The 14,881-nt window shown below is 42.4% G+C and overlaps 1 protein-coding gene across 1 annotated transcript in view; it reads right to left on the bottom strand.

Moving 5' to 3' along the window:
- Positions 1-14,881, bottom strand: part of CTTNBP2 (cortactin binding protein 2) — a 125,698-nt gene that overhangs the window by 56,933 nt on the left and 53,884 nt on the right. Inside the window, exons 4-5 of the mRNA XM_084810823.1 lie at positions 12,928-14,578; positions 2,229-2,432 (exon numbers count right to left, since the gene is read on the bottom strand). Of these exons, the coding sequence (XP_084666949.1) occupies positions 2,229-2,432; positions 12,928-14,578 (1,855 nt within the window). The remainder of the gene's footprint in view (positions 1-2,228; positions 2,433-12,927; positions 14,579-14,881) is intronic.

Consider the following 14,881-nt stretch of genomic DNA (forward strand, 5'->3'; position numbering starts at 1 on the left):
GCTTTAAAAGGAGATTAGAGAAACTGGTAAAGGAAAAGTCTATCAAACTCCTAGTAGTCATAATGGCTAGGTGCAACCACCAGGTTCAGAGGCAGTGTGGGGAGCAATAGCCTCCCTGTCCTGCTTCCGGGCTTCCCTGAGGTATCCGGTCGAACACTGTGGGGAACAGGATCCTGGACTAGCTGTTCTGATCCAGCATGTCTCTTCTTTACGTTTTATGTTACCCTTTCAGCCGTAGCCTTCCCCACTGAACCACCAAACTGCTTTCTAAGCACCTTCTGATCAAAGTCGATAAACGTGTCCACAGCATTTGATCCCAAGTGAGATCTGGGTGAGACACATCTTTTGTGCACACGGGCCCAGTGTGAGCATGCCTATGTGCTGATCAGGGCCTACTGCTTCTGTGAGCGATATGCATGTATGCATTTATTTCATAGTTATGGCTGCATCCAGTGGTGTCATTCCGCTAGCGCAAGGCTTCTCCCCTTTGTGGAAACTCCCTTTTTATCCTTGTGCAAGGGTCAAAGCCAATACTTTGATTCCATGTGCTCAAGGTGTTGCATAAGGCATTGTGCAACCTGTTCTGGAACTCATTGCGCAAGCAATTGCCCAAGTCATTGCACAAACCATTCGACAAGCAGTTGCACAAGCCATTACGACTTCATTAGGTGAACTTCATTAGGTTGCTTGTGCTCATTCTGCTAGTGGTTCTGCTAGTGGTCGTGCAACTGTTAGCGGAACAATGCCGACTCCTGTAATTTTTCCACCAGCATAATGTTGGATTTAGTTCTTAGACCTCCCAGTAGACAACATCCTTTGGGTGGTGGTGTGTGGGTAAATTAAATTAAAGACATGGAGTTGGGTCCAGGATCAGCCTCTGAGAACAGAAGGGTCCGCCCACAGAAGGTGCCTCTGGCTGGTTTTTGGGGATCCCCCTCATTGCACCTCACCCCATTAAGCACAGTCACCCAACCTTCTATGTAGGATTTTCTGTGAAGTAAAATAGCCTTGTCCCCTTGTATCTGTGCAGAAATCGTAATGCCCACAAGTGACTCCCAGTGCTGCAAGATCGGGCTGTGTAGGATCTGCACTGGTTCCTATAACAAGAAGGTTTTCTCCTGCCCTTCCAAGCATTTCAGGCTTACAACAATCCCTGTCAAGCAGAGATATAGTTAAGAGTTAGTGTGACTCGCCCAAGGTGACTCAGTGAAAATAGTGTCTGACCAGGAAGTTGAGCCTGGATCTCATGGTAACCACCTAATCCTCACTGGCACAAATAACATACTGAATTCATTACTAATATACTTCATTTTGAGAACATTTCCAACTTGCTGTCATGATAGCCCATTGACAGGTCCTAGGCAATTGCCCATTTCTAACATATTGTGTGTTCACCGAAGCTTGCTTTTGTTATTTGTTAGGCAGAAGCAACGACAGCTATTAAGCTTCAGACCAAATTATGCCAGCCTTTAGACGGACTATTTTTAGCCTTCCTTCTAGCATGCTTTGTATATGCAAGTGCGCACATGCATAAGATGGGATCAAAATTATTTGCGCAAACAAGCTTTTGTTTGCTTACATTGTTTTGAAATTTCTCAGTGCTGCTTTGATATTAACTAACGATATTGCTTTCTTCACATCATTCCACAATTCAAGGTCAAGGGCATATCAGTAAATATCACATTAACAGTGCATTCTTATACCCACTTACCTAGGGTAAGCCCCATTGAACAACCTACATCTGAGTAGACATCTATAGGACTGCAGTGTTAATTACATTGACATATGGATGGATGGATCTGTCAATCTCATTCTCGTTGAGACTGTCAGATTTTCAAGCTTAAACTCTTTCTGTCCCACATGGAAATCCACACTTTTTGTGTGTGCATTTTCCCCCAAATACACATATTTTTCAAATATACACATTTTCTCAAGTACTTTCCATCGATGTAATGCCATTTTGTGTGCACTTTTCTCTGATACATGCATTTTGTGCACACCTTCCACTAATATGTACATTTTTGGTGTGCCTCCCCGCCCGCAACAAACTGCATCACCAAGCTCAGAATAATGTGCATTCTCTCAACTAATTTATTGGCTGTGGAGCTGCAAATTTGGTAAATTTGCATAAAGTCTCGACAGAACAAATTTCTCACTCACCTCTACTTTAACTACAAAAGAATATATACACGCTGGTAATAAAGTAACATCTCTGGCAAACCCCATACCTGTATGTCCATTCATAGCAGCAGAATACAAGGCAGAATAGCCATCTTCACAGGAATCATTAATGTCCAGACCTTCTTCATTAAGCAGCATTGACAATAAAGTGACATTTCCCTGGGCAGCAGCTTGGTGAAGAAGGGTGGGCCTGCCACCCAGGGGGACAGGACCACCACTCATTAATAAAGGGGTTAGGGAGGGAGACCAGCCTGCGAGTTAAAAGCAACATCAATTAGAGAGAACACACAAGAAGCAGTTACAGCTGCACACTTTGCGAGCCATTAAATGATGTTCCACAAAGAAACAGACTCTCTGTCATTGCAGCACCAATAAACATTTAACACAACTCTGATAATGTGTTTTTTTAAACGTTGCATCCAAAGATAATTAAAGTCACACACAACCATGAAAAGTTATTTTCACTGTTTACTAAAACCAAACAGATACTTAATATTGCAGATAAACATATGGAAACACTCATGAAACTTTCTACCCAGTTGCCATAGTCCAGATTTTTTTTTTAAAAAATAGTTATTAAATTGAACAGCCAGCTCATAGTTATTCTGGCTTTAACGTAAGGTAAAATTAACAAGAGGATTGTGATAAATTTAAATATGACTATGCCCCTTTTAAAAAATGTGCTAAGTGAATGTCTTATCAACACTCTCTCTGTTAAGGAACTTTACTTTAAATCAACACAAAATATGGCAAACATTTTAGTTGAAAGTGCATTTAAAACTCAGACAGGTGATTAGAGGCCCTGGGATCGATGCCTACTAGTTCCTCAGCTGGCCTAAACACTGCACAGCATCATTTTAAGTTGGCAGCGCTGCAGTTTCTGTTGTGTTTCTTTAAGAAGGGCTATAGAACACTTATTAGTGAATTACATCAAAATTACTGGCAGAAACTTCCACATCATCCAGTAAGAAAGGCAACTGGCAGAGCAGAACTTTAGAAAATCATAGGAGTTATCTTGGTTAAACATTCCTGGTATCAGATGTTAGCAGCTTTAGAGGAGAGTTTATTAAGGGCATGAAGTTTGCTGTATAGGGTGTGGAAGACTTTGTGAACTCTTCCTTGATCAAATGGCTGCAAAAGGAAATAGAAAAGAGGATTGAAATATAGAGATGCTTGTAAGTGTGAATTGCCCATTGAAAAAGAGAAATCCCAAATGGATCCCTTATTGAGTAACATTCCGTTTGCAGTAACTCCTCACACTATAAATTAAAATGGTCATGAATTTAGTAAGTAAAGTACCATACCCGGTAATGCTTGCATTATAATTTATCATTTCTATGGCCTTTTCAGTGTAGGAAGTACTTTACTATTGTATTCTCATCTCAGTTATGGTTGGGGACACCTTTACCTTTTTATTTTCAACTAACTAACTAACCAACTAACTAACTAACTATATATATAGTTGCCATGCCTATAATCAAATTTTAGCAAACTGACACATCAGTGTTACAGGACGTCATTAAAGATGGTGTGCACGTGGCATATTTAAAGGTGACAGCAGTCTCTCCTGGCTAAAGAGGGTAAGAATTAACAAGAGGGCCAACAGGGAGGCATCGAAGGACTGAAAATGGGCAACAAGGCTCATTAAATGCAGAAGACAAATGCAGTGGGCATGGGGTGGGAAAAAGAACAGGAGGGTCAGAAAGGATAAAAGGAGAGCAGATTATGGGCAGTAAAGTAACAGCAGGGGCGTCCTTATTTTCTTGATGGTACTTGATGGTTTCTTGAGTTACCTTGGGGTCACTCTTTTGCCACTACGGGCAATACCAATTTCCTTCCCCCTTGCCCAAAACCGCATTGCCACAAATTAGTTCATGTTAACCCGGGGGTCTTTCTAGAGAAGAAGGGGTGAACAGCCCAGGTTAAATATGGAGAATATTATACTGTAGGCAAGGGGTGTTGAAACTCTTTCAGCCCAAGGGCCAAATTCAATATCAGAGATGCTCTCTGGGGCCACATTCCAGTGGTAGGCAAGGTTGATGGCAAAGGGTGGCAGGGCCGAAGGCAAAAAGGGGCGGGGTCAAAAATACCAACATATTTTAGTTTAAGGGTGCGATCCTATGCATATTTAGACAGAAATAGAGTCCTACAACTCCCAGCGTTCCCCAGCCAACCATGCTGGCTGGGGCATGCTGGGAGTTGTAGGACTTTTTTCTGTCTAAACATGCATAGGATCGCGCCCTAAAGCTCTTACTGCCAATAACTAAGCCTTAATAGAGGCATTTCAACTGAAGGGGGGGGGGATGTGTAAAGCCCAGGAAACCATCAAACGATTGGTGGTCAGGGGAAAGGAGAAGGGAGGACTGGTTTGGGCCCAGGCAGGCTGGATTTGGCCCACAAGCCTGAGGTTTGACACCCCTGCTGTAGGCAATAGTCCAAAAGAGGCCTCAAGGTTAGGCTATCTTATGATGATGCATCTAGCAGGTAGAGGGAACCAAGCTTAGATTTCTTGGTCGCCCTGGACAGCAGCCTAGTTGTTTGCTGCACCTATGGCCAGCCACAACGAGTCCTTAACAAAAGGGTCAGCTCTGATTAAATATTGGTATGTTGTGAATTAAAACATATGATGAATCAATTTCATACTAGTTTCAATGGCATTTCATCGAGTTCATGCAGGGCAGACTATTACAGAAAGTTTTGAATTATCATAAAAGGAAAGAAAGTGAAAAAAGGAAAGGAAAGCTAAAGAGCTACTTAGTTTCAATTCCACATGGGTTTTTTTAATCTAAAGAACTACAAACCATTGTAAGACTTTAGGAGCATCATATAAAGAAAATAAAAATTCAAACAGTTTGAAATTATGATTATGACTAATGGAAAAGATAGATGAAGCAGAATGGTAAACAAAACAAAAAAGTAAAATCTAGATGACAGTAACCTTTGTATTTTAACTTAGGTTGGTTCCACATTAGAGTCTTTTAACTTGGGCATTGCTTTTCCTCAGTTAGCTAGAAGGAGAATTAAAATGGACATTCCAGCCAAGCATGTAATATAGCACTGAATTATCCAGCAATGCTTTCCCCATGGCCATGATCCTCTTGCAATGTTTGCTCAGAAGTAAATCCCATTCAACAAACATTTCTAGCAACGTTAATTAAGTTTTCTCCTTGTAGGTTCAGCCCACGTTATTGCGTTGTAATGAGCATGGGTGCTGGATTAATGAAGAATAACCTCTTATTAATTGTCCAAGTGTCCGTTTCTGTTCCCGTAGGGGGTGAGGGAAGGCTTTAATTACCAATTCTCCTTATTCTTTTCTTTCATTAGTCAAGTAGTCAGTGGCAGCTGGTGACTCAAGTTCCAAAAGGGCTATGCTTCCATTCCGGGTTTTAGTCACCACCAGCCAAAACACTAAAGGTGCTATCTAAGGTGCTGAACCTTATTCCCAAAATAGGAATGTAACTAAAACCCTGAATGGAATCACTCCCCTCCGGAACTAGAGTCACCAGCCATCACTGGAAATAGTGTGTGCTCGCTCTCTAAACATGAAAAGAAAAAATAACAACCGGAGAGCAGTAACTAAAGTGCCCCTGATGCACAGGAACAGAACTTATATTGGGGAAATTAAGACAAGCTATTTAAGGGGCATTTAAGAGGGCTTTCATCTTTACTGCCCGTAACTATGCTCATCAGGAAGCAATTAAACTGGTTGAAAATGCAAACAGAAGTGTTTAATGAAAGGCATAGGAGGCCTTAAAAGCCTCAATAGTGCTTTGCCTGTCCACGCTAGCCAGGTTTATGCCTTTTATTACACCATCCTCAAATCACCAAAGATCAGGACTGAGGACACACTTGAACGCAATGGACTGACAATGACATCACCTGGATGCTCCTTAAAAAGTGAGCTAACAGGTGATGGGGAATTGCAGAAAAAACTGGCTAGTATTGAAGTAAGCCTATTTTGCATATTGCTATTTTCTAAGCTCACCAAACAGATCTAGCAGCAACCTGCTGCAGGTGTGGCAGGAAGGTTGATAGATCAGTTGTCATCACAGCCAGTCACAAACCCAATTAAGGAGCATGTTTACTGAACCAGAGCTAGTCGGTCATGGCTAAATAGAAGGAGTCCTTGGCTCTAAATTCTTATTTCCATGCAATTCTGAACACTATTTTTTCTTTGGGTGTCAGGTGGGAGGCGGAGAATGGAGGAAAGCGATGAACCTCCAACAATAAGTAGTGTGTTTAACACTTATTTAGCAATCAAATTATGGGATGGCATTTGTAATTGTTCAGATGTGTGTTGGAAGGGAAAGTTGGGAAGACTTTGGCAATGGCTACAAACATAGGCAAAGCCAGTCTGGGACTAAAGCTCTTGAAAATGTCATTTTGGCTTTAAATTATTGCAAGACGTTTTTCCCCAGTAATACAGATATTAGATAAAGTGGTTTACTGTGTATCTGGATAGTATTAATACTGCATTCACTTTTCTAGCAAAGCTTAAATTTTCTCTTCTTTATGAACCACTTTACAAATAACAGGATTGTAGCCTGGAAAGCAATTTTGGGTAAGACCCCAAAACCCACATGTAGATTACTACATGCGACAATCACACATGCACACAAATATCACTGCATGTATGAGTCTTTGGAAGAGGAGATCCATGTAGAGACTTAACATGTAAAGCAGCCCCACGTGGAGGAAAAGCCTTCTAAAACACCACATATCCAACCCCCCCCAAAGCAATAATAGTTGCATTGCATATTTAATATGCAAATTCCAGTGTTTAAGCATAATGTCGGATCTGCACCAATTTCAAAGATCTCACGAGGAAGTAGAACAGATTTGTATTCACTGAGGAAATTGCATAATAAAATGAGGAAACATGAGAAAGCTTTGTGGTTTCATATGCAAAAGTTAGCAAATATGAAGCATCTGGGAAAGCGTGTTGGGCATGCAGTGATGAAAGATGGAAGGAATGGGGGTGGGGGGGGAAACAGCTTCTGGCATCAGCTTCAGATTGTGGAGATGGTTAATTTCAGAGTCCATTACCAACCTCTCCTGTACCCCATTCATGTTACAAGCAAATCACATACAAAAGATAAATCATATCTGAATTAACCAAATAAAACCATATGTTGATTGAAAAGTGATTTTTTTAAAAAAGAGCAAAGCTAAAAAGAAAAAGAAATGGATCATCCCAAGGGCATGGGAAATTCAATTGTTCAGAGCCATTTTAAAACCCATACTTCTGTTCCCCTAGATAGTAAACCCAATGGATAGTCATTGGCCTTAAGAGAGTTGAATTATGAAGGCTAATGATTGATGTCTTCTAAGCAATTTCCATAAAAATGGTCCACAGGTGATGGGTAATCCAATAGCCAGGTCATGGGTAATCCAATAGCCAGGTCATGTGTTACTAGGGATGAAGGGATTGTGTAAAATGCATTCTGTGTTTTACGTGTTGTCAGGTGCCTTATGTTACATTGTCTCCCCATCAACAGAATTTGATTTTTTTAAAGTTTCTGAGTTTGTGCAAATTTGCATATGCAAAATGCAAATCATGCAAATTCGCACATGTAAAAATTATCACAAAATGTGCAAATCCCCCTTCCCAAATGCGCATTGTCACGCTTTGTCATATGGAGGAAATGAGCATTTTTGGCCATTTTTTATTTTTGCATATTTTTCTGTGATGAAATTTGCACGAATTTCCTGAAGTTTAGAAAAATGGTCTGCAAGTCTACAGAATTTGCCTGACAGGGGAAAAGTTGGTCCACTGTGGAATCCATGGGTCAGCTTCATGAAAGTCTGAACTCACTTGATTCCGTTGCAGATTTCTCTGACATCTCTATGTGTTACTGACCAATGTGTAAAGAAGCACAAATGGCCTGCATTACTTTTTTCTTTCTTGTTTGCTTCTAAGTCAGAAATGAATTTGGTAATGATGGGAGGAGGCCAGACAGCAAATACTGTACAGTCAGTATTACTACTGGCAATGCCCTCACCCAATTCCATGTACATTTTCAATGATACCTTCCTGGTGGGAACCATGCTGAATGTAGCTGGGCACATCACCAACCACACTCAACACATTGGCATCCCTTAGTTTTGGCAGGCCGCACCTGCTGTTCTCTTGGACCTGACTGCACAGCCTCACTTACTGAACAAGCTCCACTGCATTCAAGCAGCAACAGCCATGATCACACCTTGGACTGCTTATGCAGATGCCATATATGTGGGGTAGACTGAATCTGGCAATCTTCGACCCGGGACATCCAAGATTTGGCATAACCTTAGGATGGACTCCACTGCGCTTCCATGATAAACCCTACGGTTGGGAAGGGAACCATGCTGAATGCAGCTGGGACTTACAGCTGGCTGTACTGCATGACAGCGGCATGTCAAAACTTTTGCGTTTGGATTACTTTATAAACACAGTCAGGACCAATTCACATATGTAGTTGTGCCCTTTTCATTTCTTGGCCTTGGTCATATATGCTCATGACCATGCTGAATTCCTGGGTTAACCAAAATTATGTGCACACGTGGGCTGCCCAGGACTGCAGCCATGCTGGTGACCTGAGTGGCACTTTTGAAGGCCAAGAAGACTGCAAGCCCCACTAGAGTCCTTATCCACTGTAGCCTGTCCTTTCCCATAGTCATGTATGGCTATGGGTCCCTGCTTCTTGTTTATGCAGGGACCATATAGCTCAATGACAGAGCACGTGCTTTGGATGCAGAGGGTCCCAGGTTCAATCCCTGGCATTTCCAGTTAAAAGGATCAGGTACGATGTGATGTGGAAGATATCTTCCTGACGCCCTGGGGAGCAGCTGCCAGTCACAATAGACCAGGGGTCTCCAACCTTTGGGGGCCTGTGGGCACATCTGGCAGTTTGAAAAAATGCCCTGGGTGCCACCACAAATTGATTACTGGGTGGGATGGAATCATGAAAATGTTAGGAGTGCCCCCTTTTCCCTCTCTCTCTCTCTGTGTACATGAATGTGCACTCTGTTTGTGTATGCTACCGATTCTGGCTTCTCTCTCTCTCTCTCTCTCTCTCTCTCTCTCACACACACACACACACACACACACACACACTCTGACTCCACTTACTTCTCTCTCTCTCTCTGGCTCCTCTTTCTCCCTTCCTTCCTTCCTTCCTTCCTTCCATCCATCCATTTGCCTCCTCTTTATCTCTCCCTTTCTCTCTCTGTTCTTTCTTTCTTTCTTTCTTTCTTTCTTTCTTTCTTTCTTCTCTCTCTCCATCTTTCTTCCTTCCTTTCCTTTCCTTTCCTTTCCTTTCTTTCCCCCTCTCTTCATGCAACTGAATAGAGCAATTTCGCAATTCATTTGCATGGGGTGAGAGACCCCCCTCTGCCAAAAAATCCCCCCTGTTGCCCCAAAGGCCCTTGGTGTGGAGAGGGGTGAATTTCACCTCTCCTCTAGCTAATTTTTGCCAGGGGGGCTTTTTCATTCACACAAGCCTATGAGGAATTGCTCCATAGGTTTTTTTAGGTGGTGAAAAAACTCCCTGCTGAAAATCAGCTGGGGCTGGGTGGGGTGGGGGGACAAAGCTCTGCCCCTGTCAAGGAACCTGTTGCCCCAAGGTACACTTTGACCTCCCCTCCAGCCATTTCTCAGCAAAGAGGACTTCCCCCATCCCGTACAAGTGAATGGAGCATTCCATTCCCCACTTGCAGAGGGGAAAAATAATTTGGCAAGCGCTTCTGTCTGACCTTGCGGGTGGAGAGGCACCCGCATTGGGGACCCCTGGAGTAGATGAAGACTACATGGACAATCAGTCTGACCTGGTATAAGGAAGCTTCCTGTGTTCCTGTGACTCTATGTACTGTGGTATGAGCAAAGTGGCATAAGATAGTACAATGGGTGTTCTGTGGTGCTGTTGCATGTGTGAAGTGCCTCACAGAGGGAGCCAGTATCCAATGCCTGGAAGCAAACAATGTTGCTTTAATGTAGACTGCCTATAGAAAAATATCCTAGAGATGTCTTACCAGGTTAATTATATAAGCTAAAGCAACGTGTCTCCTAAGATGATGACAATAAAGAGTCAGAATAATTTAAAACAGCCTTTCCCAAATTGGTGCCCTCCAGATGTTTTGGATCTGAGCTCTTTTTAACATGGCTTTTAAAATTGTTGTTCTGGTTCCTATGGTTGTTACCATTTTTAAAGTAGTTTTAAATATTTTACTATGTTTTTGATTCTGTAACATTTCTCTAAACTGCCTTGGTTGGCTTCAGAAAGGCGGTATAGAAATACAGTAAATGAATAAATAATAAATAAACTCCTGTCAACCCTGGCCCACATGGTCAATGGTCAAGAATTCTGGGAGTTGTAGTCCAGAACATCTGGAGGGCACCATGTTGGGGAACGCTTATTTAAAAGCAAATGTATTGCCAGGTGGATCCAGTAGGATGTACCACAGGAGCTCCTCCAGCATTTTAATCTCTCTTTACTCCCATTCGAATAATTAGTCCTTTGTGAAATGAGAATACACCACTATAAGAAAGGTAATATATTACTAGGGCAATAGTATAACAATGCCATCCCATACAAACGGAGACTGAGTTAATAGGTGAACCATTTTACTATTAATTGATAAAGAGGAATTCTAGAAGTTAAGTTACCCTCTGCTAGTTATATCAAACCAAAGCAAACTCAAAGCTGCCTTGAGTGTGACTTTATCATAGAAAGTTGGGATATAAATGGCAAAATAAATAAATAAAACTCTACTGACTGTTTTGAAACATAAAAAACAGCCATAATCAGAATCACAATCAATTCATCAATGGCTTTCTAACAATCTCAATAGTTCTTTTCAGTGGTCTCTCTGTATTGGTATAATATCAAACTGGTTCTTGTGGATATGTCCAGTCCTTTGCAGGACTGAAATGCTGGTATCTGTATTCTTACTTAAGAGGGGTGTCAGCAGCATAACAGCTGATGACAAATGTGACTCTCAGTTCAAAGACAAGGGAGGCCCACTCACATAGCCACTAGCATTAAGTATGGGACTGCATGATTCTATTAGAACATTGACCAAAGCAGGGATGAGTAACTGGTGGCCCTCCAGATATTTGACCTACAACTCCCATCCTCACTATGGGCTACATGCTGGCTAGGGCTGATGGAAGCTGTAGACTAACATATCTGGAGGGCCACAAGTTGCCCATCCCTGGACCAAAGAGTAAAGCAACACATAAACCAGATTGTGGCAAATCAAACATCAACTGTCCTCAGCATCTTTCAGGAATACTTCAGGGCACTACAGACCAGCTGGCCTAAATGTGAACTGCTTGTCCCTGTCCCTCCAGCTGCCAAGCCTCACTCTTGAACAACACCCAATTGTGCAATGGCCCAGAAAAACACACACACACAATTAACCAGTGGAACTACAGGAGAGGAAAAGAAAACACCTCCATAAATAAAACCAACTAAATACCTTCAGTCATTTTTTTTAAAGTTAAAACTTGGCTAACCATTTTAAGATTAACTGTAGTCATCTGGTTTCACAAGAGAGGCCTTGGAGAAGCCACTCCTAGAACGATCTCAGAAGCTGAGTGGAAGCAACCCCTAATGACACCTTATTTCCAGGGAGTTCTGAAATACCTCATTGAACCTGGCAAGGTAGTGGAAGATCCCCATGTCTAGAAGAGTTTGTGGTTGTAGCCTCCCATGCATGGCAATGATGGTGAAACTGCAGACTACATCAGCCTTCCCCAACTTGGTGTGTTGGACTACAATTCCCATCACCCCAAGACATGGCTGCACTGTGTAGTTCCATAGGAGTGAGAGGACCTTCTCGTTGGCTGCACCCAGATGATGGAAACCCTTGTCCCAAGAAGTGCAGCTGGCCTGCCTTTATCACTGTTCTCTTCTGGCAGGCTTTTGCTATATGTGGCAAGTCATGTTTTTATGTCTTGGTTTTAACTGCTGAGGCTGCCTCCTTAGTTGATTTTTAAAATACTGTTGATGAAATGGCTGTTTTTAAATGCTGTAAGCTGTCCTGAGAGGTGCTTTTGCACCTGAAGGGTTGGATGTAGTAGCAGTAGTGGTAATCATAATAACTCAAAGTGTGTTTTACTAGGTAAAGCAGCTAATAAATATTAAGTAGAGGAGGAGGGAAGGGTGGCTGTTAACTCGTTCTTTCCCAAATATTTGCCACCTTTTACACTGAGATATAAAACCCCCAGGGGGCTGTAGCTCTTTACCTTTTGGGAAGAAAAGCAGTGGATAGGGAGGGGAGAAAGGATTACTGAGTGGACAAACAGCTGAGAAGGAAAGGTTTAAACAGACTCTTCCCCTTCTTCTGTCCTGAAACTGGTTTACCTGATAAAAGAAGGCCCTTGGAAAATGGAGGTAGGGAAAGAATAATGGAATCAGACATAATGAAGATTCATTCTAATCGTAAGAGTATCTATCTTGCAAGGAGAAATTTTTTATACACATTTTTTCTTTGAAAAAACATCAAGTAATTTATGGACTCACATAAAAAATCCAGATTATGTGAAACAGAATGGATTTCCCATACCCCTGAAACTTAGAAAGAATGCAAATGGAAATTCAAACTTTGCAAAACAAAACAAACAAAAACAAAAGAACGAGAAGAAAAAGGCAAAACAAATTTAGGGAAGAGAAAAGCTATGAGGGAAAATATATGGCAAAGTAGTGACAGAGAAGACCATTCTTAGAGGGACAGAGTTTAGGAGTATATCAACAATCCCTTTACCTGATGCTGTTACCAGTAGGCTGTCTGAATCACATGGTCTACAGGATGAAGCACTAATAGGGTTTATGGAGGAGCTACAGGCAATGGTGGTGGGAATGACAAAGGAACTTTCTGAACATGCAGGTTGGCTCAGTCCAGGGGATTGGTAAGGCCAGGCACCCACCTGAGACGTGGCCATGGCTGGTATGGCACAGCCTGCAGATGCCACAGATATATCTATTGTTGGCTTTGGTGGCAGCTGAGGTGAGGACTTAGAAATAACCTCCTCATTTATTACCCTGATTCCTTGATGTGAACTGGAAGGAGGAGAAACTAGGGTTTTGCCCTCAGTTTTGGCACCTACGTTAGGGGAACGACCACTATCCATAATTACTTTAAGCTGTGGGTGCGGCGGAGAAGGCGTTTGTGAAAGGCCTGGCTTTTTGGGAGGAATGGGCGGAGGGTTCCCTCTGTCAATCCTCGACACACTGGGAGTCTTTAAACCCATTCTACCGACTGGGGGAGGATAAGTGCCAACGTCTATTGAATGTGATATTCCTGGCCGTCCAGGGGCAGCGCCCTGAGGACTTGTAAATCTCGAAAGGACCTGGGTGACAGTATTCCGAGCTAGTTGCTTGGCAACTAGGTTGTCTCGATTCGTGGGCGACACGTCTCTTGATGGAGGGCTTTGGGTAGTATTTCCATTTTGGTCTTGGTCGTTAGCGTTGGTCTGAAACCTAAATCTAGCTGCCTGGACACGTGGATTCAGACCTTGATGCCCGGTGGTGCTGGTGGATGGAGAATGCGGAGAGTGCATAGTTGAAGCTTGCAAGTAGTTCTGAGGTGCTATACTGGGCGCTGGAGAGGAAGCAATGCTATTTGGAAAAGGAGAAGGCAGACTTGTTAAGTCAGATGACATGCTTGGTCCATTCTCCTCAATTCTGCTTTGGCTTTGAGTCAGAATGGGAGTTGTGGGGGACAGGAGCAGGTCACTACAGGAAGAATGTCTGTCGATGACGGGCTTCACGAATGATGCATTGGCACATACGTTCATCTTTGTGTGGCCAGACAGCAACGGGTTGATAGCAGAAGGCTTTATAGGTACAGTTAAAGGCAACTTCCTAACACTTTCGGTTCCACCATCTATTAATGCTGCATCTGTCTGACAGGCAAGTGTTCTCAAAGCTGGTCCCTCTGTCCCAACAGAGACAGAAACAGAACCTCTGTCTCTGTTCCTCCGTGGGAGGGAATGATGCAACTTACTGTCGTTTTCCTTTTTCAGCTGCTCAATCATTTTTTTCATCCTCTCCCTCTCTTCCTTGAGATCACCAGTGTGCGCTTCCTCTCTGCCAAGCCTGGCATGCAGTTGCTCCCTTTCTGTGTCGAACTCAGAAAGCTGTTTTTCCATTTGGGCCTCCATTTGTGTGCTCCGTTGTTTCTCAGTGGCAAGAGATTGCTCTAGTTCGCTGGCTTTCTTCTTTTCCTCCTCAAATTTTGTCATGACGTCTTCCAACTTCTGGGTCTCTTCGACAATTCTGCTGGATAACTGTTTACATTCTTTCACTAGCATCAATACGACATGTTTATTCTTGCCACGCTCCTCTTCAAGATGAGTACATAGCTTCTTATGTTCCATTTCAAGTGCTTGCAACTGCGATTTCTCCATTTCCAACTACAAAGAAATGCAGAACAATACTCTCGTTATCATCAGGTTTGCAGGGTTGAATTTTTTGTTTTTTGTTTTTTTGCCTCAAGTAAAAAATCAGTGGCATTTTATGTTATAAAGATGTTACAAAAAGTATTCAATGTGGTTTCGGAACATATCCACAGACATTAATGGGACCTCAATGAGACTATTTCTGGGCTAGGTAGTTTGCAGATTTAAGCCATAAAGTGCATACACTTTTTTAAAAAGGTTAAGGGAAAACTAAACTAAAATTTATTTTTTTCCGACTTTACAGAAAAATTCAAACAG

The sequence above is a fragment of the Heloderma suspectum genome, chromosome 7 (assembly GCF_057233095.1).
Source record: "Heloderma suspectum isolate Gila_16-S chromosome 7, 16-S_ref, whole genome shotgun sequence".
Lineage (NCBI taxonomy): Eukaryota > Metazoa > Chordata > Lepidosauria > Squamata > Helodermatidae > Heloderma > Heloderma suspectum.